Raw genomic sequence first — 26,635 nt, forward strand, 5'->3', positions numbered from 1 at the left:
GCCGCGTCAAAGCAAAGGTGTTGAGCATCGCGATGCCTTAAGCCTCCAATAGGATAGGATCTCCCGTATATATTTATCTTCTCTGGACATAAAAAAAAAAACAGCAACAACAGCGTTCCTTTAGGTAATCCCTCAAATATTATTGATGTCCACTATACAGTGAATGTGTCTTCTGCACATCGTACGGATGCAAATAATTCCAGTACATATAGTAAGATGAAATCCAAAGATTATTATCAGTAATTCTTTTTCTCGAGGTTGCAATTTTTTGAGGCGCCCTTCCTTCAGAAGGCGACCTTCTTGATCCACGCGAGGTAAGGCGGGTAACGGAGGTTGACGTAGAGGCCAGGGAAATCCTTGAGGCCACAGCCATAGCCACGGGACACTATGCCAGCCAAGGTGTAGCGCCCAGACAAGCCCCGGGAAACGATAGGTCCGCCAGAGTCACCCTGGGGGAAAAGGAACTTGATATTAAAAGCTTGACAACACACGGGTACGTAGCTAGTCCTTTCGTATAGGTCAAGAGAGAGAGAGAGGCCAGCCCTGCCATTATGATATACTGATTCTGTGAACACCAACCACAGATTATTCAGTCTTTGGAGAGAAATGGAGAAATCTGTTTGCCCACAGATCCTAAAGCCGAGATAAGACTATGTTTCTCTCATGAATGGATCTGGAAAACAAACAAAACAAAAAAAGAACGTATGCTCCTGAGAGTCGTTCCTTACCTGGCAGGCATCTTTGCCTCCTTCTTCGTCTCCTGCGCAGATACTTTCCTCCCTGATGCCCCGGGGCCAATTTTTGGAGTAATGAGTCAGCTCGGAGTAGCTGGCAACACACCTTGAGGGTGTGAATACCGTCATACTCACCTCTTGTAACACTGAGCTGGGGGTGCCAACTAGAGGCCAAAAGAGAACGCGTCAGTCAGGCCTTATCATAGATATTCACATTAAAGAAAAAAAAAATCCATATAGTAATGTGAAGACTATATAGAAAACGTATAAATAAACCATAGAAAACGTATACATAAACTATTGGAAACTCACAAACACACACACACACACACACACGAAAAATAATGTATATAAACATCGTATAGAACACTAAACACTGTAAAGAAAACCCAACCGTATTTTGAAATTATGAAATGGCAATACAGTGCCTGCAAAGAGAGAGAGAGAGAGAGAGAGAGAGAGAGAGAGAGAGAGAGAGAGAGAGAGTTCATCTCCGAAGTGGCTGGCAGGACTTACAGAATTGTGTGTCTCCCCAGCCAGTAAGCGTCACCTTCTGTCCAGACAGTTCAACGCTGCTCTCTGGGCCCCATGGCAGACATACTGGGTTGATGATCGTCTGAAAAAAAAGAAAAAAAAAAGAAAAAAGGTTTTTATGCCTTATTCACTATATTTACCCCTGAAATAATAGTGGTACTTGTGTTTGCATCACAAATAAACATATAATTGTCAATATTTACGACATAGAGTAATCTACTCGGATTAAAAGACTTGTAAGTAGTAATATGTATTGTAAGTAGTAATGAAGTGAGATCATTGCGCGAGAACTTTTCTTGCTTGGCTGGACAACTCCCTCAAAAAAAACAAAAAAAATATCTTTCATTGGATTTTGACGGGAGTCTCGGGAAAATGGCACCTGTGGTATAAGTACTGAAGACTGTTTTCGAGCTTTCGTTCGTCGTTTTAACATAACTGGATGAGGGGGCGGGGGTGTACCATACAATGAGTTGTTGAGCTTATGAAAACCATCATTCGCAATAAGATTGTAAATCATTTACAGGTCTTACTAATTAATAACCTTGGGGATTTCTTGTTTTTGTTTTTTTTCATTGATGATCTTTCATGTATGACAGATCTACGTGGATCCTTTTTGATGTGATAAACATGCAAGGTAAAAGTAAATAGATGATCATCTATTTAGATTTCAAAGAGAGAGAGATAAAAAAAAAGGGACTCTGTAAAATGCGGCATCATAAATTGCTGGTATTTACATAGATGGGACTCTTATTTTTGCTGGGAAGGTGATTGTTTGAATGACCACAAGCGGAGGACAGTGATTTTAATGGTCTCCTCTTGGTAACAGTGAGACGTGACAAGGGGCGTGCCACAGGGATCAGTCTTGCAAATGATTAATATTTCTCGTGTACTCCAGTGGCACTGGTGATGGACTATTGGGAAGTGAAAAACTCAAGTCTACAGCTTAAAACCGACGTGCATCGCATGACGGACTGGATTCACGAGGTAGACCTAGGAAAAGACAACAAAGCCCACATTCGTTCACACTAACTCTCTAGCTGTCCTGTGTAATGCACCGAAACCACGGCTCCCTTTCCATATCCAGGCCCCACAAAACATTCCAGGGTTTACCCCAGACGCTTCAAATGCCCTGGTTCAATCCATTGGCAGCACATCGACCTCGGTATACCACATCGTTCCAGTTCACTCTATTCCTTGCACGCCTTTCACCCTCCTGTATGTTCAGGTCCCGATCGCTCAAAACCTTTTTCACTCCATCCTTCCACCTCCAACTTGGTATCCTACTTCTCCTCGTTCCCTCCACCTCTGACACATATATCCTCTTTGTCAATCTTTCCTCACTCATTCTTTCCATGTGACCAAACCATTTCAAAACACCCTCTTCTGCTCTCTCAACCACACTCTTTATTACCACACATCTGTCTCTCTTACCCTTTCATCATTTACTCGATCAAACCACCTAACACCACATACTGTCCTCCAACATCTCATTTCCAACACATCCACCCTCCTCCGCACAACCCTCTTTATAGCCCATGCCTCGCAACCATATGACATTGTTGGAACAACTATTCCTTCAAAGATACCCATTTTTGCTCTCCTAGATAACGTTCACGCCTTACAGACATTCTTCAACGCTTTCAGAACCTTCGCCCCCTCCCCCACCTTGTGACTCACTTCCGCTAACATGGTTCCATCCGCTGCTAAATACACTCCCAGATATCTAAAACACTTCACTTCCTCCAGTTTCTCTCCATTCAAACTAACCTCCCAATTTACTTGTCCTTCAACCTTACTGAACCTAATAGCATTGCTCTTATTCACATTTACTCTCAGTTTTCTTCTTTCACAAACTTGACCAAACTCAGTCACAAGCTTTTGCAGTTTTTCACTCGAATCAGCCACCAGCGCTGTATCATCAGCGAACAACTGACTCACTTCCCAAGTCCTCTCATCCACAACAGACTACATACTTGCCCCTCTCCAAAACTCTTGCATTCACCTCCCTGACAACTCCATCCATATACAAATTAAACAACCATGGAGACATCACGCACCCCTGCCGCCAACCGACATTCACTGGGAACCAATCACTTTCCTCTCTTCCTACACGTACACATGCCTTACATCCTTCATAAAACTTTTCAGTGCTTCTAGCAACTTACCTTCCATAACATATACTCTTAATACCTTCCACAGAGCATCTCCATCAACTCTGTCATATGCCTTCACCAGACCCATAAATGCTACATACAAATCCATCTATATTTCTAAGTATTTCTCACATACATTCTTCAAAGCAAACACCTGATCCACACATCCTCTATCACTTCTGAAACCACACCGCTCTTCCCCAGTCTGATGCTCTGTACATGCCTTCACCCTCTCAATCAATACCCTCCCATATGTTTTCCCAGGAATACTCAACAAACTTATACCTCTGTAATTTGAACATTCACCTTTATCCCCTTTGCCTTTGTACAGTGACACTATGCATGCATTCCGCCAATCCTCAGGCACTTCACCATGAACCATACATACATTGAATATCCTTATCAACTAGTCAGCAACACTGTCACCCCCTTATTTAATGAATTCCACTGCAATACCATCCAAACCCCCCGCCTAGCCGGCTTTTATCTTCCGCAAAGCTTTCACTATCTCTTCTCAGTTTACCAAACCATTCTGACCCTCTAACTTCGCACACCACCTCGACCAAAACACCCTATATCTGCCACTCTATCATGAATCACATTCAACAAACCTCCAAAATACTCACTCTATTTCCTCACTTCACCTACTTGTTATTACTGCCCTATTAACCCCATTCACCGATGTTCCCATTTGTTCTGTCTTACGCACTTTATTTACCTCCTTCCAAAACATCTCTTTATTTTCCCTAAAGTTTAATGATACTTTCTCACCCCATCTCTCTTTTTCACCTCTTGCACCTTTCTCTTGACCTCCTCCCTCTTTCTTTTATACATCTTGCAATCATTTGCGCTATTTTCCGGCAAAAATCGTCCAAACGCCTCTCTTTTCTCTTTCACTAACAATCTTACTTCTTCATCCCACCACTCGCGACCCTTTCTAATCTGCCCATCTCTCACATTTCTCATGCCACGAGCATCTTTTGCACAAGCCATCACTGCTTCCCTAAATACATCCCATTTCTCCCGCACTCCCCTTGCGTCATTTGCTCTCACCTTTTTCCATTCTTCACTCAGTCTTTCCTGGTACTTCCTCTCACAAGTCTCCTTTCCAAGCTCACTTACTCTCATCATTCTCTTCACCCCAACATTCTCTCTTCTTTTCTGAAAACCTCTACTTATCTTCACCTTCGCCTCTGCAAGATAATGATCAGACATCCCTCCAGTTGCCCCTCTCATCACATCAACATCCACAAGTCTCTCTTTCATGCGCCTGTCACTTAACACGTAGTCTAATAGCGCTCTCTGGCCATATCTCCTACTTACATACGTATACTCATGCATATCTCTCTTTTTCAACCAGGTATTCCCAATCACCAGTCCTTTTTCAACACACAAATCTACAAGCTCTTCACCATTTCTATTTACAGCACTGAACACCTTATATATATCTTTCTTTTCTTTTAAACTATTCGCCATTTCCCGCGTTAGCGAGGTAGCATTAAGAACAGAGGACTGGGCCTTTGAGGGAATACCCTCACCTGGCCCAATTCTCTGTTCCTTCTTTTGGAAAAAAACAAACAAACAAAAAAACGAGAGGGAAGGATTTCCAGCCCCCCGCTCCCTCCCCTTTTAGTCGCCTTCTACGACACGCAGGGAATACGTGGGAAGTATTCTTAATCCCCTATCCCCAGGGATAATATATATATATATATATATATATATATATATATATATATATATATATATATATATATATATATATATTATACATATAATGACCTCTATGGTCGATCACAATAGTTATGATAACCAGCTGGAGTGGTGGAGGTTGACAGGAGTACGAAATGTGTGTAAACAACTGACCTTCAGCGTGACCTTGGTGGCCAACCTCACGAGGATCAGGTCGTGGTAGGCCTCGGGGTGGGAGTACCCTGGGTACACGACGAGTTCGGCCACAGCGAAGTCCTCATGAGCCGCGCCGTCTGCGTTGTCGTCGTAGTCGTGTTCTCCCAGACGAATCACGTAAGTTCTATTTGATGGGTTGAAGTGTTTGTAAGATTCATTTATGCTTCGCGCAGGAAAACGACACCGTTAGCTCAAACTCTTAAATTACAACAGATAAATGAGAATATATGACTTTATCCCCGTGTAGTAATCTATACATGACTATAATCACAAGATTTCTCGATGTCTGTGAAAGACAGGTACTTAATCAAAACACTGTAGATATAGTCATGAGTCTGGCATATTATGGCTCAACACATGAAACCGAAGCTGTTACTAACATGCTCCTGTCAGCGAAGCAGTGTAGTGCTGAGAGGACCCACTGCTCGTTAATGAGAACACCACCACACGACCATTTCGTCCCTTGATTCATTTTTCTACCGATTAGCGCCTGCAAGAGGAAATCATCTTGTCATTCTCTCTCTCTCTCTCTCTCTCTCTCTCTCTCTCTCTCTCTCTCTCTCTCTCTCTCTATATATATATATATATATATATATATATATATATATATATATATATCATTTTCCCTAACCCTCTCACTTTGCACACCACCTCGACCAAAACACCCTATATCTGCGACTCTATCATCAAACACATTCAACAAACCTTCAAAATACTCACTCCATCTCCTTCTCACATCACCACTACTTGTTATCACCTCCCCATTTGCGCCCTTCACTGAAGTTCCCATTTGCTCCCTTGTCTTACGCACTTTATTTACCTCCTTCCTGAACATCTTTTTATTCTCCCTAAAATTTAATGATACTCTCTCACCCCAACTCTCATTTGCCCTTTTTTTCACCTCTTGCGCCTCTGGTAAACAGAGAAGAGGTAGTGAAAGCTTTGCGGAAGATGAAAGCCGGCAAGGCAGCAGGTTTGGATGGTATTGCAGTGGAATTTATTAAAAAAGGGGGTGACTGTATTGTTGACTGGTTGGTAAGGTTATTTAATGTATGTATGACTCATGGTGAGGTGCCTGAGGGTTGGCGGAATGCGTGCATAGTGCCATTGTACAAAGGCAAAGGGGATAAGAGTGAGTGCTCAAATTACAGAGGTATAAGTTTGTTGAGTATTCCTGGTAAATTATATGGGAGGGTATTGATTGAGAGGGTGAAGGCATGTACAGAGCATCAGATTGGGGAAGAGCAGTGTGGTTTCAGAAGTGGTAGAGGATGTGTGGATCAGGTGTTTGCTTTGAAGAATGTATGTGAGAAATACTTAGAAAAGCAAATGGATTTGTATGTAGCATTTATGGATCTGGAGAAGGCATATGATAGAGTTGATAGAGATGCTCTGTGGAAGGTATTAAGAATATATGGTGTGGGAGGAAAGTTGTTAGAAGCAGTGAAAAGTTTTTATCGAGGATGTAAGGCATGTGTACGTGTAGGAAGAGAGGAAAGTGATTGGTTCTCAGTGAATGTAGGTTTGCGGCAGGGGTGTGTGATGTCTCCATGGTTGTTTAATTTGTTTATGGATGGGGTTGTTAGGGAGGTAAATGCAAGAGTTTTGGAAAGAGGGGCAAGTATGAAGTCTGTTGGGGATGAGAGAGCTTGGGAAGTGAGTCAGTTGTTGTTCGCTGATGATACAGCGCTGGTGGCTGATTCATGTGAGAAACTGCAGAAGCTGGTGACTGAGTTTGGTAAAGTGTGTGGAAGAAGAGAGTTAAGAGTAAATGTGAATAATAAGAGCAAGGTTATTAGGTACAGTAGGGTTGAGGGTCAAGTCAATTGGGAGGTGAGTTTGAATGGAGAAAAACTGGAGGAAGTGAAGTGTTTTAGATATCTGGGAGTGGATCTGGCAGCGGATGGAACCATGGAAGCGGAAGTGGATCATAGGGTGGGGTTGGGGGCGAAAATCCTGGGGGCCTTGAAGAATGTGTGGAAGTTGAGAACATTATCTCGGAAAGCAAAAATGGGTATGTTTGAAGGAACAGTGGTTCCAACAATGTTGTATGGTTGCGAGGCGTGGGCTATGGATAGAGTTGTGCGCAGGAGGATGGATGTGCTGGAAATGAGATGTTTGAGGACAATGTGTGGTGTGAGGTGGTTTGATCGAGTGAGTAACTTAAGGGTAAGAGAGATGTGTGGAAATAAAAAGAGCGTGATTGAGAGAGCAGAAGAGGGTGTTTTGAAGTGGTTTGGGCACATGGAGAGGATGAGTGAGGAAAGATTGACCAAGAGGATATATGTGTCGGAGGTGGAGGGAACAAGGAGAAGAGGGAGACCAAATTGGAGGTGGAAAGATGGAGTGAAAAAGATTTTGTGTGATCGGGGCCTGAACATGCAGGAGGGTGAAAGGAGGGCAAGGAATAGAGTGAATTGGAGCGATGTGGTATACCGGGGTTGACGTGCTGTCAGCGGATTGAAGCAAGGCATGTGAAGCGTCTGGGGTAAACCATGGAAAGCTGTGTAGGTATGTATATTTGCGTGTGTGGACGTATGTATATACATGTGTATGGGGGGTTGGGGGGTTGGGCCATTTCTTTCGTCTGTTTCCTAGCGCTACCTCGCAAACGCGGGAGACAGCGACAAAGTATAAAAAAAAAAAAAAATATATATATATATATATATATATATATATATATATATATATATATATATATATATATATACATATATGGAAGCGGAAGTGAATCATAGGGTGGGGGAGGGGGCGAAAATCCTGGGAGCCTTGAAGAATGTGTGGAAGTCGAGAACATTATCTCGGAAAGCAAAAATGGCTATGTTTGAAGGAATAGTGGTTCCAACAATGTTGTATGGTTGCGAGGCGTGGGCAGGAGGTGCGCAGGAAGTGGATGTGCTGGAAATGAGATGTTTGAGGACAATATGTGGTGTGAGGTGGTTTGATCGAGTAAGTAATGTAAGGGTAAGAGAGATGGGTGGAAATAAAAAGAGCGTGGTTGAGAGAGCAGAAGAGGGTGTTTTGAAATGGTTTGGGCACATGGAGAGGATGAGTGAGGAAAGATTGACCAAGAGGATATATGTGTCGGAGGTGGAGGGAACGAGGAGAAGTGGGAGACCAAATTGGAGGCGGAAAGATGGAGTGAAAAAGATTTTGAGTATATATATATATATATATATATATATATATATATATATATATATATATATATATATATATATTATCCCTGGGGATAGGGGAGAAAGAATACTTCCCACGTATTCCCTGCGTGTCGTAGAAGGCGACTAAAAGGGAAGGGAGCGGGGGGCTGGAAATCCTCCCATCTCGTTTTTTTTTCTTTTTTTTCCCAAAAGAAGGAACAGAAAAGGGGGCCAGGTGAGGGTATTCCCTCAAAGACCCAGTCCTCTGTTCTTAACGCTACCTGGCTATCGCGGGAAATGGCGAATAGTATGAATATATATATATATATATATATATATATATATATATATATATATATATATATATATATATATATATATCGCTACCTCGCAAACGCGGGAGACAGCGACAAAGTATAAAAAAAAAAAAAAAAAAAATATATATATATATATATATGTACCCTGGGGATAGGGGAGAAAGAATACTTCCCACGCACTCCTCACGTGTCGTAGAAGGCGACTAAAGGGGACGGGAGCGGGGGGGTAGAAACCCTCCCCTCCTTGTATTTCAACTTTCTAAAAGGAGAAACAGAAGAAAGAGCCACGCGGGAAGTGACTAAATGTGTCTAAATGTGTGTGGATGTAACCAAGATGAGAGAAAAGGAGAGATAGGTAGTATGTTTGAGGAAAGGAACCTGGATGTTTTGGCTCTGAGTGAAACGAAGCTCAAAAGAGCAAAGGGGAAGAGTGGTTTGGGAATGTTTAGGGAGTAAAGTCAGGTGTTGATGAGAGGACAAGAGCAAGGGAAGGAGTAGCATTACTCCTGAAACAGGAGTTGTGGGAGTATTTGATAGAGTGTAAGAAAGTAAACTCTAGATTGGTATGGGTAAAACTGAAAGTGGATGGAGAGAGGTGGGTGATTATTGGTGCCTATGCACCAGGGCATGAGAAGAAAGATCATCAGAGGCAGGTGTTTTGGGAGCAGCTGAGTGAGTCTGTTAGTAGTTTTGACGCACGAGACCGGGTTATAGTGATGGATGATTTGAACGCAAAGGTGAGTAACGTGGCAGTTGAGGGAATAATTGGTGTACATGGGGTGTTCAGTGTTGTAAATAGAAATGGTGAAGAGCTTGTAGATTTGTGTGCTGAAAAAGGAATGGTGATTGAGGATACCTGGTTTAAAAAGAGATATACATAAGTATACGTATGTAAGTAGGAGAGATGGCCAGAGAGGGTTATTGGATTACGTGTTAATTGATAGCGCCTATCAATGAACACGTAATCCAGTAACGCTCTCTGGCTTTTGGATGTTAATGTGCTGAGAGGTGCAACTGGAGGGATGTCTGATCATTATCTTGTGGAGACGAAGGTGAAGATTTGTATGGGTTTTCAGAAAAGAAGAGAGAATGTTGGGGTGAAGAGAGTGGTGAGAGTAAGTGAGCGTGGGAAGGAGACTTGTGTGAGGAAGTACCAGGAGAGATTGAGTTCAGAATGGAAAAAGGTGAGAGCAAAGGAAGTGATGGCATGCGCAAAAGATGCTTGTGGCATGAGAAGCGTGGGAGGTGGGCTGATTAGAAAGGGTAGCGAGTCGTGAGCTGAAGAAGTAAGATTGTTAGTGAAAGAGAAGAGAGAGGCATTTGAACGAGTATTATAGGGAAATAGTGCAAATGACTGGGAGGTATAAAAGAAAGAGGGAGGAGGTAAAGGAAAGGTGCAAGAGGTGAAAAAGAGGGCAAATGAGAGTTGAGATGAGAGAATATCATTAGATTTTAGGGAAAATGAAAAGATGTTTTGGAAGGAGGTAAATAAAGTGCGTAAGACAGGAGAACAAATGGAAATATCGGTGAATGGGGCCAATGGGGAGGTAATAAGGAGTAGTGGTGATGTGAGAAGATGGAGTGGGTATTTTGAAGGTTTGTTGAATGTATTAGATGATACAGTGGCAGATATAGGGTGTTTTGGTTGAGGTGGTGTGCGAAGTGAGAGAGTTAGGGAGAATGATTTGGTAAACAAAGAAGAGGTAGTAAAAGCTGTGGAAGATGGAAGCCAGCAAGGCAATGGGTTTGGATGGTATTGCAGTGGAATTTATTAAAACAGGGGGTGACTGTGTTGTTGATTGGTTGGCAAGGATATTTAATGTATGTATGACTCATGGTGAGGTGCCAGGGATTGGCGGAACGCATGCATAGTGCCATTGTACAAAGGCAAAGGGGATAAAGGTGAGTGCTCAAATTACAGAGGTATAAGTCTGTTGAGTATTCCTGGGAAATTACATTGGAGGGTATTGATTGAGAGGGTGAAAGCATGTATAGAGCATCAGATTGGGGAAAACCAGTGTGGTTACAGAGGAGGTAGAGGACGTGTGGATCAGGTGTTTGCTTTGAAGAATGTATGTGAGAAATACTTAGAAAAGCAAATGGATTTGTATGTAGCATTTATGGATCTGGAGAAGGCATATGATAGAGTTGATAGAGATACTCTGTGGAAGGTACTAAAAATATATGGTGCGGGAGGCAAGTTGTTAGAAGCAGTGAAAAGTTTTTATCGAGGATGTAAGGCATGTGTACGAGTAGGAAGAGAGGTAAGTGATTGGTTCGTAGTGAATGTCGGTTTGCAGCAGGGGTGCGTGATGTCTCCATGGTTGTTTAATTTGTTTATAGATGGGATTGTTAGGGAGGTAAATGCAAGAGTTTTGGAGAGTGGGGCAAGTATGCAGTCTGTTGTGGATGAGAGGGCTTGGGAAGTGAGTCAGTTGTTGTTCGCTGATGATACATCACTGGTGGCTGATTCGAGTGAGAAACTGCAGAAGCTGGTGACTGAGTTTGGTAAAGTGTGTGAAAGAAGAAAGCCGAGAGTAAATGTGAATAAGAGAAGCTTATTAGGTACAGTAGGGTTGAGGGACAAGTCAATTGGGAGGTAAGTTTGAATGGAGAAAAACTGGAGGAAGTGAAGTGTTTTAGATATCTGGAAGCGGAAGTGAGTTACAGGGTGGGGGAGGAGGCGAAAGTTCTGGGAGCGTTGAAAAATGTGTGGAGGGAGAGAACATTATCTTGGAAAGCAAAAATGGGTATGTTTGAAGGAATAGTGATTCCAACAATGTTATATGGTTGCGAGCCGTGGGCTATAAATAGAGTTGTCCGGAGGAGGGTGGATGTGTTAGAAATGAGATGTTTAAGGACGGACAATATGTGGTGTGACGTGGTTTGATCGAGTAAGTAATGTAAGGGTAAGAGAGATGTGTGGTAATAAAAAGAGTGTGGTTGAGAGAGCAGAAGAGGGTGTTTTGAAATGGTTTGGTCAAATGGAGAGAATGATTGAGGAAAGATTGACAACGAGGATATATGTGTTAGAGGTGGAGGGAACGAGGAGAAGTGGGAGACCAAATTGGAGGTGGAAGGATGGAGTGACAAAGATTTTGAGCGATCAGATACTGAACATGCAGGAGGGTGAAAGGCGTGCAAGGAATAGAGTGAATTGGAACGATGTGGTATACCGAAGTCGACGTGCTGTCAGTGGATTGAACCAGGGCATGTGAAGCGTCTGGGGTAAACCATGGAAAGTTTTGTGAGGCCTGGATGTGGAAAGGGATCTGTGGTTTCGGTGCATTATACATGACAGCTAGAGGGTTAGTTTGAACGAATGTGGCCTTTGTTGTCTTTTCCTAGCGCTACCTCGCGCGCATGCGGGGGGAGGGGGTTGTCATTTCATGTGTGGCGGGGTGGTGACGGGAATTAATAGAGGCAGCAAATAGGAATTATGTACATGTGTATATATGTATATGTCTGTGTGTGTATATGTATGTATACGCTGAAATGTATAGTTATGTATATATGTGTATGTGGGTGAGTTGGGCCATTCTTTCGTCTGTTTCTTTGCGCTACTTCGCTAATGCGGGAGACAGCGACGAAGTATGATAAATGAAATATAAACAAATATATATATATATATATCACTTTGCACACCACCTCGATCAAAACACCCTATATCTGCCACTCTATCATCAAAAACATTCAACAAACCTTCAAAATACTCACTCCATCTCCTTCTCACATCACCACTACTTGTTATCACCTCCCCATTTGCGCCCTTCACTGAAGTTCCCATTTGCTCCCTTGTCTTACGCACTTTATTTACCATCTTCCAGAACATCTTTTTATTCTTCCTAGAATTTAATGATACTGTCTCACCCCAACTCTCATTTGCCCTCTTTTTCACCTCTTGCACCTTTCTCTTGACCTCCTGTCAGAGGGTTAAAGAAAATGATTTGGTAAACAGAGAAGAGGTAGTAAAAGCTTTGCGGAAGATGAAAGCCGGCAAGGCAGCAGGTTTGGATGGTATTGCAGTGGAATTTATTAAAAAAGGGGGTGACTGTATTATTGTTGGTTGGTAAGGTTATTTAATGTATGTATGACTCATGGTGAGGTGCCTGAGGATTGGCGGAATGCGTGCATAGTGCCATTGTACAAAGGCAAAGGGGATAAGATTGAGTTCTCAAATTACAGAGGTATAAGTTTGTTGAGTATTCCTGGTAAATTATATGGGAGGGTATTGATTGAGAGGGTGAAGGCATGTACAGAGCATCAGATTGGGGAAGAGCAGTGTGGTTTCAGAAGTGGTAGAGGATGTGTGGATCAGGTGTTTGCTTTGAAGAATGTATGTGAGAAATACTTAGAAAAGCAAATGGATTTGTATGTAGCATTTATGGATCTGGAGAAGGCGTATGAGAGAGTTGATAGAGATGCTCTGTGGAAGGTATTAAGAATATATGGTGTGGGAGGCAAGTTGTTAGAAGCAGTGAAAAGCTTTTATCGAGGATGTAAGGCATGTGTACGTGTAGGAAGAGAGGAAAGTGATTGGTTCTCAGTGAATGTAGGTTTGCTGCAGGGGTGTGTGATGTCTCCATGGTTGTTTAATTTGTTTATGGATGGGGTTGTTAGGGAGGTGAATGCAAGAGTTTTGGAAAGAGGGGCAAGTATGAAGTCTGTTGGGGATGAGAGAGCTTGGGAAGTGAGTCAGTTGTTGTTCGCTGATGATACAGCGCTGGTGGCTGATTCATGTGAGAAACTGCAGAAGCTGGTGACTGAGTTTGGTAAAGTGTGTGAAATAAGAAAGTTGAGAGTAAATGTGAATAAAAGCAAGGTTATTAGGTAAAGTAGGGTTGAGTGTCAAGTCAATTGGGTGGTAAGTTTGAATGGAGCAAAACTGGAGGAAGTAAAGTGTTTTAGACATCTGGGAGTGGATCTGGCAGCGGATGGAACCATGGAAGCGGAAGTGGATCATAGGGTGGGGGAGGGGGCGAAAATCCTGGGAGCCTTGAAGAATGTGTGGAAGTCGAGAACATTATCTCGGAAAGCAAAAATGGGTATGTTTGAAGGAATAGTGGTTCCAACAATGTTGTATGGTTGCGAGGCGTGGGCTATGGATAGAGTTGTGCGCAGGAGGATGGATGTGCTGGAAATGAGATGTTTGAGGACAATGTGTGGTGTGAGGTGGTTTGATCGAGTAAATAACGTAAGGGTAAGAGAGATGTGTGGAAATAAAAAGAGCGTGGTTGAGAGAGCAGAAGAGGGTGTTTTGAAATGGTTTAGGCACATGGAGAGAATGAGTGAGGAAAGATTGACCAAGAGGATATATGTGTCGGAGGAGGAGGGAACGAGAAGTGGGAGACCAAATTGGAGGCGTAAAGATGGAGTGAAAAAGATTTTGTGTGATCGGGGCCTGAACATGCAGGAGGGTGAAAGGAGGGCAAGGAATAGAGTGAATTGGATCGATGTGGTATACCGGGGTTGACGTGCTGTCAATGGATTGAATCAGGGCATGTGAAGCGTCTGGGGTAAACCATGGAAAGCTGTGTAGGTATGTATATTTGCGTGTGTGGACGTATGTATACACATGTGTATGGGGGTGGGTTGGGCCATTTCTTTCGTCTGTTTCCTTGCGCTACCTCGCAAACGCGGGAGACAGCGACAAAGAAAAAAAAAAAAAAAAAGAAAATATATATATATATATATATATATATATATATATATATATATATATATAATTTGTTTATGAAACTTAATCGCTGTTTCCCGCGTCAGCGAGGTAGCGCTAGGAAACAGACGAAGAATGGCCCACACACACACACACACACACACACACACACACACACACACACACACACACACACACACACGCACATGTACATACATATACATAATAACATATACACATATTTATACATACACATATACACATGTACATATTTGTACTTGCTTACCTTCATCCATTCCTCGCGCTTCCCCACCCCACAGGAAACAGCATCGCTACCCCCTGCTTCAGCGAGGTAGCACCTTCAAAACGGACAAAAAAAAAAAGACCACATTCGTTCACACTCTCTCATGTGTAATGCACCGAAACCACATCTCCCTATCCACATCCAGGCCTCACACGCCTTTCCATGGTTTACCCCAGACCTTTCACATGCCTTGGTTTAGTCCAGTGCCAGCACGTCGACTCCGGTATACCACATCGTTTCAGTTCATCCTATTCCTTGCACGCCTTTCACCCTCCTTATGTTCAGGCCCCGATCACTCAAAATCTTTTTCACTCCATCTTTCCACCTCCGCTTTGGTCTTCCGCATCTCCTTGTTTCCTCCACCTCTGACACATATATCCCCTTTGTCAACCTTTCTTCACTCATTCTCTCCATGTGTCCAAACCATTTCAACTTATCTTCTGCTCTCTCAATCACACTCGGTTTATTCCCACACATCTCTCTCTTTCATTACTTAATCGGTCAAACCACCTCACGCCACATATTTTCCTCAAACATTTCATTTCCAATACATCCACCCTCATCCGTACAACCTTATCTATAGCCCATGCCTCGCAACCGTATAACATCGTTGGAACTACTGTTCCTTTAAACATACCCATTTTTGCTCTGCGAGATAACGTTCTATCCATCAATTCATTCTTCATCGCTGGCAGTACCTTCGCCCCCTCCCCCACCATTTGACTCACTTCTGCTTCCATGGTTTCATTCGCTGCTAAGTCCACTCCCAGATTTCTAAAACACTTCACTTCCTCCATTTTTTTCTCCATTCAAACTTACATCCCAGTTGACTTGTTCCTCAACCCTACTGAACTAATAACCTTGATCTTATTCACATTTACTTTCAACTTTCTCCTTTCACACACTTTTCCAATCTCAGTCACCAGCTTCTGCAGTTTCTTACTCGAATTACCCACTAGAGCTGTATCATCGGCGAACAACAACCGGCTCGCTTCCCATGCCCTCTCATCCTCAACAGACTGCATACTCGCCCCTCTCTCCAAAACTCTTGCATTTACCTCCCTAACCACCCCATCCATAAACAAATTAAACAACCATGGAGACATTACGCGCCCCTGCCGCAGACCGACCTTCACATGCTTTACATCCTAGGTAAAAACTTACCTCCCACACCATATACTCTTAAGACCTTCCACAGAGCATCTCTGTCAACCCTGTCATATGCCTTCTCCAGATCCATAAATGCTACGTACAAATCCATCTGCTGTTCTAAGTTTTTCTTGCGGACATTCTTCAAAGCAAACACCCGCCCCACACATCCTCTACCCCTTCTGAAACCACACTGCTCCTCCCCAATCTGATGCTCTTTACATGCCTTCACCCTCTCGGTCAATACCCTCCCATATAATTTCTCAGGAATACTTAACAAACTTATGCCTCTGTGGTTTGAACACTCACCTCTATTCCCTTTGCCTTTGTACAGTGGCACTATGCATGCATTCCGCCAATCCTCAAGACTTCACCGTGATCCATACATACATTGAATATTCTTAATAACCAATTAACAACACAGTCACCCCCTTTCTTAATAAGTTCTACTTATGTTGGCGAGGTAGCGACAGGAACAGAAAGAAAGAGGTCGCAATCGTTCACATCCATCCTCGAGCTCTTATGGGCAATTTACCGAAACCACAGACCTCCTCCAGTGTACATCCAGGCCCCACGGACCTTTCCTTGGTTTCTTCCGGCCACTTTGCATGCCCTGGTTCACTCCATTTAAGAGCGCACGTCGACCCCTGCATGTCTCTCATCTTTCCATTTCACTCTATCCCGTGCACACCTCTCACTATCCCCTTCCTGCCTGCATGTTCAGACCCCTAATCTTTTTCACTCCAGGATTTGAAACTTATGCGGGTTTAATCCCAGGCCGCACGTGTTTTGGGTGGCGGTCGGTAACTCTTCATCCTTCACCACGGAGGCGCTAGAGCACATTTGTATTCAAATCGTAACCTAAGGTCTATTCCTGTGTGAAAAAAAAGAGGAGGATTTCATACCATCCATGGCCAAGCGTTCTTCTCCACATCCACCCCTCCAACGGCCGCGATTGTCATAACCACCCCTCCAGCGGCCGCTAATGGTGCATGCGAATCATCGGCACGCCGTGTGGCACAGCCCAAGATCGTGTCTTCGTCGGGCAGCGCTTCCTCAGGAATCCCGGGACGCAGTCTGGGCTTCGGGTGGCTACCTGTGACGGTGGGTCTGGCGGCGGAGGCGGAGGGGAATGCTCCTCTCGGACGCAGGATTTGGCTTTCACCAAGATCACATTGCAAGTTGAACATCTTGCGGGAGTTTCGTCCACATTCTAGACACAACAGAAGAGACAATCCGTTTGAAAATGTGATCACTGATATTGATGTTATACTACTGCTAGTGATATTGTCAGTTCCAGTAATAACACGAGATGGGTAACAGTAAACTGTCTGATGGTTAAGAGATGGGTAACAGTAAACTGTCTGATGGTCAAGAGATGGTTAACTGTAAACTGTCAACTGTCTGATGGTCAAGAGAGGAGTAACAGTAAACTCAACTAACTGTTTGTTGGTTACTTACCGAAGGAGACGGAGGGAGCAGAGACGTCTTTCAGTTCAGTGCCTGAAAAGTTCAGCCTTCAGTTACATTTTGACCAATTATGTTATCATTACGAGTAGTTTATATATATATATATATATATATATATATATATATATATATATATATATATATATATATATATATATATATATATATGTATGTATATATATATATATATATATATATATATATATATATATATATATATATATATATATATATATATACATCCCTGAGGATAGGGGAGAAAGAATACTTCCCACGCATTCCTCATATGTCGTAGAAGGCGACTAAAGGGGACGGGAGCGGGGGGTAGAAACTTTCCCCTCCTTGTATTTCAACTTTCTACGGGGAAACAGAAGAAGGAGTCACGCGGGGAGTGACTAAATGTGTCTAAATGTGTGTGGATGTAACCAAGATGAGAAAAAAGGAGAGATAGGTAGTATGTTTGAGGAAAGGAACCTGGATGTTTTGGCTCTAAGTGAAACGAAGCTCAAGGGTGAAGGGGAAGAGTGATTTGGGAATGTCTTAGGAATAAAGTCAGAGGTTAGTGAGAGGACAAGAGCAAGGGAAGGAGTAGCACTACTCCTGAAACAGGAGTGGTGGGAGTATGTGATAGAGTGCAAGAAAGTAAACCCTAGATTGATGTGGGTAAAACTGAAAGTGGATGGAGAGAGATGGATGATTATTGGTGCATATGCACCTAGGCATAAGAAGAAAGATCATGAGAGGCAAGTGTTTTGGGAGCAGCTGAGTGAGTGTGTTAGTAGTTTTGATGCACGAGACCGGGTTATAGTGATGGGTGATTTGAATGCAAAGGTGAGTAATGTGGCAGTTGAGGGAATAATTGGTGTACATGGGATGTTCAGTGTTGTAAATGGAGGTGGTGAAGAGCTTGTAGATTTATGTGCTGAAAAAGGACTGGTGATTGGGAATACCTGATTTAAAAAGAGAGATTTACATAAGTATACGTATGTAAGTAGGAGAGATGGCCAGAGCCTTATTGGATTACGCGTTGATAGGCGCGCGAAAGGGAGACTTTTGGATGTAAATGTGCTGAGAGGTGCAACTGGAGTGATGTCTGATTATTATCTTGTGGAGGCGAAGGTTAAGATTTGTAGAGGTTTTCAGAAAAGAAGAGAAAATGTTGGGGTGAAGAGAGTGGTGAGAGTAAGTGAGCTTGGGAAGGAGACGTGTGAGGAAGTACCAGGAGAGACTGAGTACAGAATGGAAAAAAAGGTGAGATCAAAGGACGTAAGGGAAGTGGGGGAGGAATGGGATATATTTAGGGAAGCAGTGATGGCTTGTGCTAAAGATTCTTGTGGCATGAGAAGCGTGAGAGGTGGGTTGATTAGAAAGGGTAGTGAGTGGTGGGATGAAGAAGTAAGATTATTAGTGATAGAGAAGAGAGAGACATTTGGAAAATTTTTGCAGGGAAATAATGCAAATGACTGGGAGATGTATAAAAGAAAGAGGCAGGAGGTCAAGAGAAAGATGCAAGAGGCGAAAAAGAGGGCAAATGAGAGTTGGGGTCAGAGAGTATCATTAAATTTTAGGGAGAATAAAAAGATGTTTTGGAAGGAGGTAAATAAAGTGCGCAAGACAAGGGAACAAATGGGAACATCAGTGAAGGGGGCTAATGGGGAGGTGATAAGTAGTGGTGATGAGAAGATGGAGTGAGTATTTTGAAGGTTTGTTGATTGTGTTTGGTGATAGCGTGGCAGATATAGGGTGTTTTGGTAGAGGTGGTGTGCAGTGAGAAGGTTAGGGAGAATGATTTGGTAAACAGAGGAGGTTGTAAAAGCTTTGCGGAAGATGAAAGCCGGCAAGGCAGCGGGTTTGGATGGTATTGCAGTGGAATCTATTAAAAAAGGGGGTGGCTGTATTGTTAATGTATGTATTTAATGTATGTATTTATTTAATGTATGTATGACACATGGTGAGGTGCCTAAGGACTGGCGAAATGCTTGCATAGTGCCATTGTACAAAGGCAAAGGGGATAAGAGTGAGTGCTCAAATTACAGAGGTATAAATTTTGTTAAGTATTCCTGGGAAATTATATGGGAGGGTGTTGACTGAGACATGCATAGAGCATCAGATTGGGGAAGAGCAGTGTGGTTTCAGAAGTGGTAGAGTATGTGTGGATCAGGTGTTTTCTTTGAAGAATGTATGTGAGAAATACTTAGAAAAGCAAATAGATTTGTATGTAGCATTTATGGATCTGGAGAAGGCATATGATAGAGTTGATAGAGATGCTCTGTGGAAGGTATTAAGAATATATGGTGTGGGAGGTAAGTTGTTAGAAGCAGTGTAAAGTTTTTATCGAGGATGTAAGGCATGTGTACGTGTAGGAAGAGAGGAAAGTGATTGGTTCTCAGTGAATGTTGGTTTGCGGCAGGGGTGCGTAATGTCTCCATGGTTGTTCAATTTGTTCATGGGTGGGGTTGTTAGGGAGGTGAATGCAGGAGTCTTGGAAAGAGGGGGAAGTATGCTGTCTGTTGTGGATGAGAGAGCTTGGGAAGTCAGATGTTGTTCGCTGATGATACAGCGCTAGTGGCTGGTTCGGGTGAGAAACTGCAGAAGCTGGTGACTGAGTTTGGTAAAGTGTGTGGAAGAAGAAAGCTGAAAGTATATGTGAATAAGAGCAAGGTTATTAGGTGCATTGGGGTTGAGGGACAAGTCAATTGGGAGGTAAGTTTGAATGGAGGAAAACTGGAGGAAGTAAAGTGTTATAGATATCTGGGAGTGGATCTGGCAGCGGATGGAACCATCAAAGCGGAAGTAAATCATTGGGTGGGGAAGGGGGGCGAAACTTCTGGGAGCGTTGAAAAATGTGTGGAAGTCGAGAACCTTATTTTGGAAAGCAAAATATGGTTGCGAGGCGTGGGCTATAGATAGAATTATGCAGAAGAGAGTGGATGTGCTGGAAATGAGATGTTTGAGGACAATATGTGGTGTGAGGTGGTTTGATCGAGTAAGTAATGAAAGGGTAAGAGAGATGTGTGGTAATAAAAAGAGTGTGGTTGAGAGAGCAGAAGAGGGTGTTTTGAAATGGTTTGGTCACATGGAGAGAATGAGTGAGGAAAGATTGACAAAGAGGATATATATGTGTCAGAGGTGGAGGGAACAAGAAATGGGAAACCAAATTGGAGGTGGAAGGATGGAGTGAAAAAGATTTCGAGCGATCGGGGCCTGAGCATGCAGGACAGTGAAAGGCGTGTAAGGAATAGTGAATTGGAACGATGCGGTATGCCGGGGTCGACGTGCTGTCAATGGATTGAACCAGGGCATGTGAAGCGTATGGGGTAAACCATGGAAAGTTCTGTGGGGCCTGGATGTGGAAAGGGATCTGTGGTTTCGATGCATTATACATGACTGCTAGAGACGGCGTGTGAACGAATGTGGCCTTTGTTGTCTTTTCCTAGCGCTACCTCGTGCGCACGCGGGGGGAGAGGGTTGTCATTTCATATGTGGCGGGGTGGCGAATGGAATGAATAGAGGCAGCAAGTATGAATTATGCACGTGTGTATATATGTATATGTCTGTGTATGTATATATGTGTATACGTTGAAATGTATAGGTATGTATATGTGCGTGTGTGGATATGTATGTTTCTCGATGTGGGTGGGTTGGGCCATTCTTTCGTCTGTTCCCTTGCGGTACCTCGCTAACGCGGGAGACACCGACAAAGTATAATAAATATGAATATATATATATATATATATATATATATATATATATATATATATATATATATATATATATATATATTCCCATGAGTCCACGGGAATGTGTGTGTGTGTGTGAAGACGAGGGGCTGGAAAATCTGGAAAGCAAAGCAAGTGTGGTGGAGTTTGATGAAGGAGGATTCTGTATATGACAGGGGCAGGAAGATGTACAAAATGTAAATACGGGTTTTCTAGAAATGATTGTTGGTGGTAGACACGACCAACATACGAGTCATCTTGCATTCGACTCCTGTTGTCTCAGTAGGGTTGGTGGGCGTAAATGCCAGACGCATTTCTTGATAATTATGGTACATACCCTATAATAGTTACTCTCTAAATGAAGAGACGTGATGCACTATGATTTTGGAAACAGCATACCCTACATTGTATACTTTTTTTACGCACATGCGCATATATATATATATATATATATATATATATATATATATATATATATATATATATATATATATATATATATATTGGAAAGGATCACAATTTTGCGCGTGATCAAGATTTTCCTATGATTATTACACGAAAGTGCACTTGGAAACTTTTCGTGTTTCATTTTCCCCGTGGACTCATAGGATGGCAGCGGATGGAACCATGGAAGCGGAAGTGGATCATAGGGTGGGGGAGGGGGCGAAAATTCTGGGAGCCTTGAAGAATGTGTGAAAGTCGAGAACATTATCTCGGAAAGCAAAAATGGGTATGTTTGAAGGAATAGTGGTTCCAACAATGTTGTATGGTTGCGAGGCGTGGGCTATGGATAGAGTTGTGAGCAGGAGGATGGATGTGCTGGAAATGAGATGTTTGAGGACAATGTGTGGTGTGAGGTGGTTTGATCGAGAAAGTAACGTAAGGGTAAGAGAGATGTGTGGAAATAAAAAGAGCGTGGTTGAGAGAGCAGAAGAGGGTGTTTTGAAATGGTTTGGGCACATGGAGAGAATGAGTGAGGAAAGATTGACCAAGAGGATATATGTGTCGGAGGTGGAGGGAAAGAGGAGAAGTGGGAGACCAAATTGGAGGTGGAAAGATGGAGTGAAAAAGATTTTGTGTGATCGGGGCCTGAACATGCAGGAGGGTGAAAGGAGGGCAAGGAATAGAGTGAATTGGATCGATGTGGTATACCGGGGTTGACGTGCTGTCAGTGGATTGAATCAGGGCATGTGAAGCGTCTGGGGTAAACCATGGAAAGCTGTGTAGGTATGTATATTTGCGTGTGTGGACGTATGTATATACATGTGTATGGGGGTGGGTTGGGCCATTTCTTTCGTCTGTTTCCTTGCGCTACCTCGCAAACGCGGGAGACAGCGACAAAGCAAAAAAAAAAAAAAAAAAATATATATATATATATATATATATATATATATATATATATATATATATATATATATATATTATCCCTGGGGATAGGGGAGAAAGAATACTTCCCACGTATTCCCTGCGTGTCGTAGAAGGCGACTAAAAGGGAAGGGAGCGGGGGCCTGGAAATCCTCCCCTCTCGTTTTTTTTTTTTTTTTTTTTTTTTTAATTTTCCAAAAGAAGGAACAGAGAAGGGGGCCAGGTGAGGGTATTCCCTCAAAGGCCCAGTCCTCTGTTCTTAACGCTACCTCGCTATCGCGGGAAATGGCGAATAGTATGAAAAAAAAAAAAAAAAAAATATATATATATATATATATATATATATATATATATATATATATATATATATATGAGAAGCTGTGTTACTAACATAAGGCAAGACTCCCTAAACCATGTCAAAAACTCCTCCGTTGGCTCATATTATTTAACACAGGAATTTTTTTTTTTTTTTGCATAGTGTACCAAACCTACTCGGAACACGAAATGGAACTGCCAGAGAATATTATGAAGAGAAACATGTCGTTGGAAAACTTTAAGATGAATCTCTTTTAAAATATTAATGTACTAGATCATTTTCCTGGAGGTTTATAAGACACCGTATGATTAGCAAGTCGGATGACCAGACATGACATTTCTATACCGTGATCTCGGATATGTAAGTGTAAATCAACACCTCCCCCCTCCTCTCTCAGTCCGCCTTGGAGAGGGTGAAGAACTCCTCCTCCTCTGCTTTTCTTCAATGAGAAACTCGTCCAGGCTGAGTGGCCAGGGAGTGCATACTTACCTGTGGACTCGGGGCAACAGACGACTGGATATGTGGCATTGAAACCACAGCGAGGCGGATGGTTTTCTTCAAGGTCTTCGTGCACAGCCGGGCAGGAGCGAATATCCAGGCATCGGCCCTGCTCCCCAGAGGCTAGAGTGCAGGTCTCCGACTTTTCCACCAATGGGAACACCAAGTCTGCGGCAGGCAGTGTGATCGAGCCAGTTAGTAGAACCCGACAAGAGAAGACAACAAGCAATTAGGACATTACTACTCATTACACGTACATGATAGTTCAATTGAACAGATGAGAATGGCAATGATAACTCTGCATCTTAAACCTTGTTTTTTTTTGAAAGTCTGTCTGTAAGTAGTGCACTTCTTGAAATAAGTCATGATGGTTACCGAAGGTCATCTTGTCTTACAAATTTACATCGAGTTCTTGGGGAGACATCCTGTAAAAATACATTCTTTTGTACACATTGACTCCTCGTGACCAGAAAGCTGTCTTATATTTTCTGATAAATATTTCATTAAAAAAAAAAAGCAAAATAATCGTTGAGGTCGTGTCACACTGGTTGGAAAGTTCATTGGAAACGCATTGCCCTTATGTAAGGAGAAATACCATTGTTATGAAGACTTCTTCGGCTGCTGAATCCCATCACTTTACATCGTAAGCACTCGTGCCAACCCCCACCTCACCCTGAACCCTATATATGCTGGGCCATGTTGTACCCATCCTGGATGCATGTGATGGGCTATATCGGCCATGAGTATTCACATCCCTGCATCCACACATGCTGGCAGCAGTCGTATCAAACTTACCGTGGGGCCGAGCGCAGGTCGTTGAAGCCATATTATGATACTCATCCGGAACTCATACGCTGGCTGGCCATGGGCCATACGTACTCACCCAGAGCCCTTTTTTGCTGAAGGAAGAGAGCCATATTGGACTCGCCCTGAACCCACTTTGCTGACCAACGTGTTCGTGTGAGTTACTACTTACCTCGAGCCCATGTGCCGGCCACATCAGTCAAGACGGCCACAGCCACCAGCAGCAGGTAGTACGTCGTAGAACGGTCAACCATTCCGGCTATTAGCTCTTTCCTCGCTGAGACTCGCGACAGAACTGAGATCTCCAGCCCACAGCTTGTCCAACTAGGGTTCCCTCGAGGCTAACAAATCTGGTTTCTTTTAACTCATTCAGGTAATATTGCGGCGGCTCACTGGGTATTTCCCTCATCATTACCGGTAACGTCATTTTCATGGAATAATATCGCAAGGAAGTAAGGGAAAAAAAGATTAAGTATCTGGTTATGTCGACGTCTACTTGGCAACATCTCAGTTTTAATTACTAACAAGGATTTACGTTTTTCAGGTAATATATATGTATATAATCCCTGGGGATAGGGGAGAAAGAATACTTCCCACGTATTCCCTGCGTGTCGTAGAAGGCGACTTAAAAGGGAAGAGAGAGGGGGACTGGAAATCCTCCCCTCTCGTTTTTAATTTCCAAAAGAAGGAATGGAGAAGGGGGCCAAGCGAGGATATTCCCTCAAAGGCTCAGTCCTCTGTTGTTTGCGAGGTAGCGCAAGGAAACAGACGAAAGAAATGGCCCAACCCACCCCCATACACATGCATATACATACACGTCCACACACGCAAATATACATACCCATACATCTCAATGTACACATATATATATACACACACAGACACCTACATATATACACATGCACACAATTCACACTGCCTGCCTTTATTCATTCCCATCGCCACCTCGCCACACATGGAATAACATCCCCCTCCCCCCCTCATGTGTGCGAGGTAGCGCTAGGAAAAGACAACAAAGGACCCATTCGTTCAAACTCAGTCTCTAGCTGTCATGCAATAATGCCCGAAACCACAGCATCTCAGTTTTAATTACTAACAAGGATTTACGTTTTTCAGGTAATATATATATATTATCCATGGGGATAGGGGAGAAAGAATACTTCCCACGTATTCCCTGCGTGTCGTAGAAGGCGACTTAAAAGGGAAGAGAGAGGGGGACTGGAAATCCTCCCCTCTCGTTTTTAATTTCCAAAAGAAGGAATGGAGAAGGGGGCCAAGTGAGGATATTCCCTCAAAGGCTCAGTCCTCTGTTGTTAACGCCACCTTGCTAACTCGGGAAATGGCGAATAGTGTGTGTGTGTGTGTGTATATATATATATATATATATATATATATATATATTATTTGCTTTGTCGCTGCCTCCCGCGTTTGCGAGGTAGCGCAAGGAAACAGACGAAAGAAATGGCACAACCCACCCCCATACACATGCATATACATACACGTCCACACACGCAAATATACATACCCATACATCTCAATGTACACATATATATACACACACAGACACCTACATATATACACATGCACACAATTCACACTGCCTGCCTTTATTCATTCCCATCGCCACCTAGCCACACATGGAATAACATCCCCCTCCCCCCTCATGTGTGCGAGGTAGCGCTAGGAAAAGACAACAAAGGACCCATTCGTTCAAACTCAGTCTCTAGCTGTCATGCAATAATGCCCGAAACCACAGCTCCCTTTCCGCATCCAGGCCCCACAGAACTTTCCATGGTTTACCCCAGACGCTTCACATGCCCCGATCCAATTCACTCTATTCCTTGCCCGCCTTTCACCCTCCTGCATGTTCAGGCCCCGATCACTCAAAATATTGTTCACTCCATCTTTCCACCTCCAATTTGGTCTCCCACTTCTCCTCGTTCCCTCCACCTCCGACACATATATCCTCTTGGTCAATCTTTCCTCACTCATTCTCTCCATGTGCCCAAACCATTTCAAAACACCCTCTTCTGCTCTCTCAACCACGCTCTTTTTATTTCCACACATCTCTCTTACCCTTACGTTACTTACTCGATCAAACCACCTCACACCACACATTGTCCTCAAACATCTCATTTCCAGCACATCCATCCTCCTGCGCACCACTCTATCCATAGCCCACGCCTCGCAACCATACAACATTGTTGGAACCACTATTCCTTCAAACATACCCATTTTTGCTTTCCGAGATAATGTTCTCGACTTCCACACATTCTTCAAGGCTCCCAGAATTTTCGCCCCCTCCCCCATCCTATGATCCACTTCCGCTTCCATGGTTCCATCCGCTGCCAGATCCACTCCCAGATATCTAAAACACTTTACTTCCTCCAGTTTTTCTCCATTCAAACTCACCTCCCAATTGACTTGACCCTCAACCCTACTGTACCTAATAACCTTGCTCTTATTCACATTTACTCTTAACTTTCTTCTTTCACACACTTTACCAAACTCAGTCACCAGCTTCTGCAGTTTCTCACATGAATCAGCCACCAGCGCTGTATCATCAGCGAA

At 43.1% G+C, this 26,635-nt stretch overlaps 1 protein-coding gene across 1 annotated transcript; it reads right to left on the reverse strand.

The window, feature by feature from the left end:
* Nucleotides 1–111: 111 nt before the first annotated feature.
* Nucleotides 112–24,390, reverse strand: LOC139759077 (clotting factor G beta subunit-like). Its single transcript, XM_071681018.1, has 9 exons — nucleotides 24,237–24,390; nucleotides 23,252–23,428; nucleotides 17,354–17,395; nucleotides 16,798–17,105; nucleotides 5,707–5,816; nucleotides 5,285–5,450; nucleotides 1,251–1,350; nucleotides 729–898; nucleotides 112–449 (listed from the first exon to the last, which is right to left on the reverse strand). The coding sequence occupies exons 1-9, from the start codon at nucleotides 24,316–24,318 to the stop codon at nucleotides 285–287; spliced, it is 1,320 nt and encodes a 439-aa protein (XP_071537119.1). The 5' UTR covers nucleotides 24,319–24,390; the 3' UTR covers nucleotides 112–284.
* Nucleotides 24,391–26,635: the final 2,245 nt, after the last annotated feature.

Source organism: Panulirus ornatus, chromosome 32, assembly GCF_036320965.1.
Source record: "Panulirus ornatus isolate Po-2019 chromosome 32, ASM3632096v1, whole genome shotgun sequence".
Classification (NCBI taxonomy): Eukaryota; Metazoa; Arthropoda; class Malacostraca; order Decapoda; family Palinuridae; genus Panulirus; species Panulirus ornatus.

Bases quoted from the DNA above. Each gene is read 5' to 3' on its own strand.
- LOC139759077 (XM_071681018.1), bottom strand. From the start codon at position 24,318: ATGGTTGACCGTTCTACGACGTACTACCTGCTGCTGGTGGCTGTGGCC. The intron at 23,429-24,236 runs GTAAGTAGTAAC...TGCCTGCCGCAG, and splicing joins GGCCGGCACATGGGCTCGAG to ACTTGGTGTTCCCATTGGTG. The intron at 5,817-16,797 runs GTATGAAATCCT...TTCCTCTTGCAG, and splicing joins AGAACGCTTGGCCATGGATG to GCGCTAATCGGTAGAAAAAT.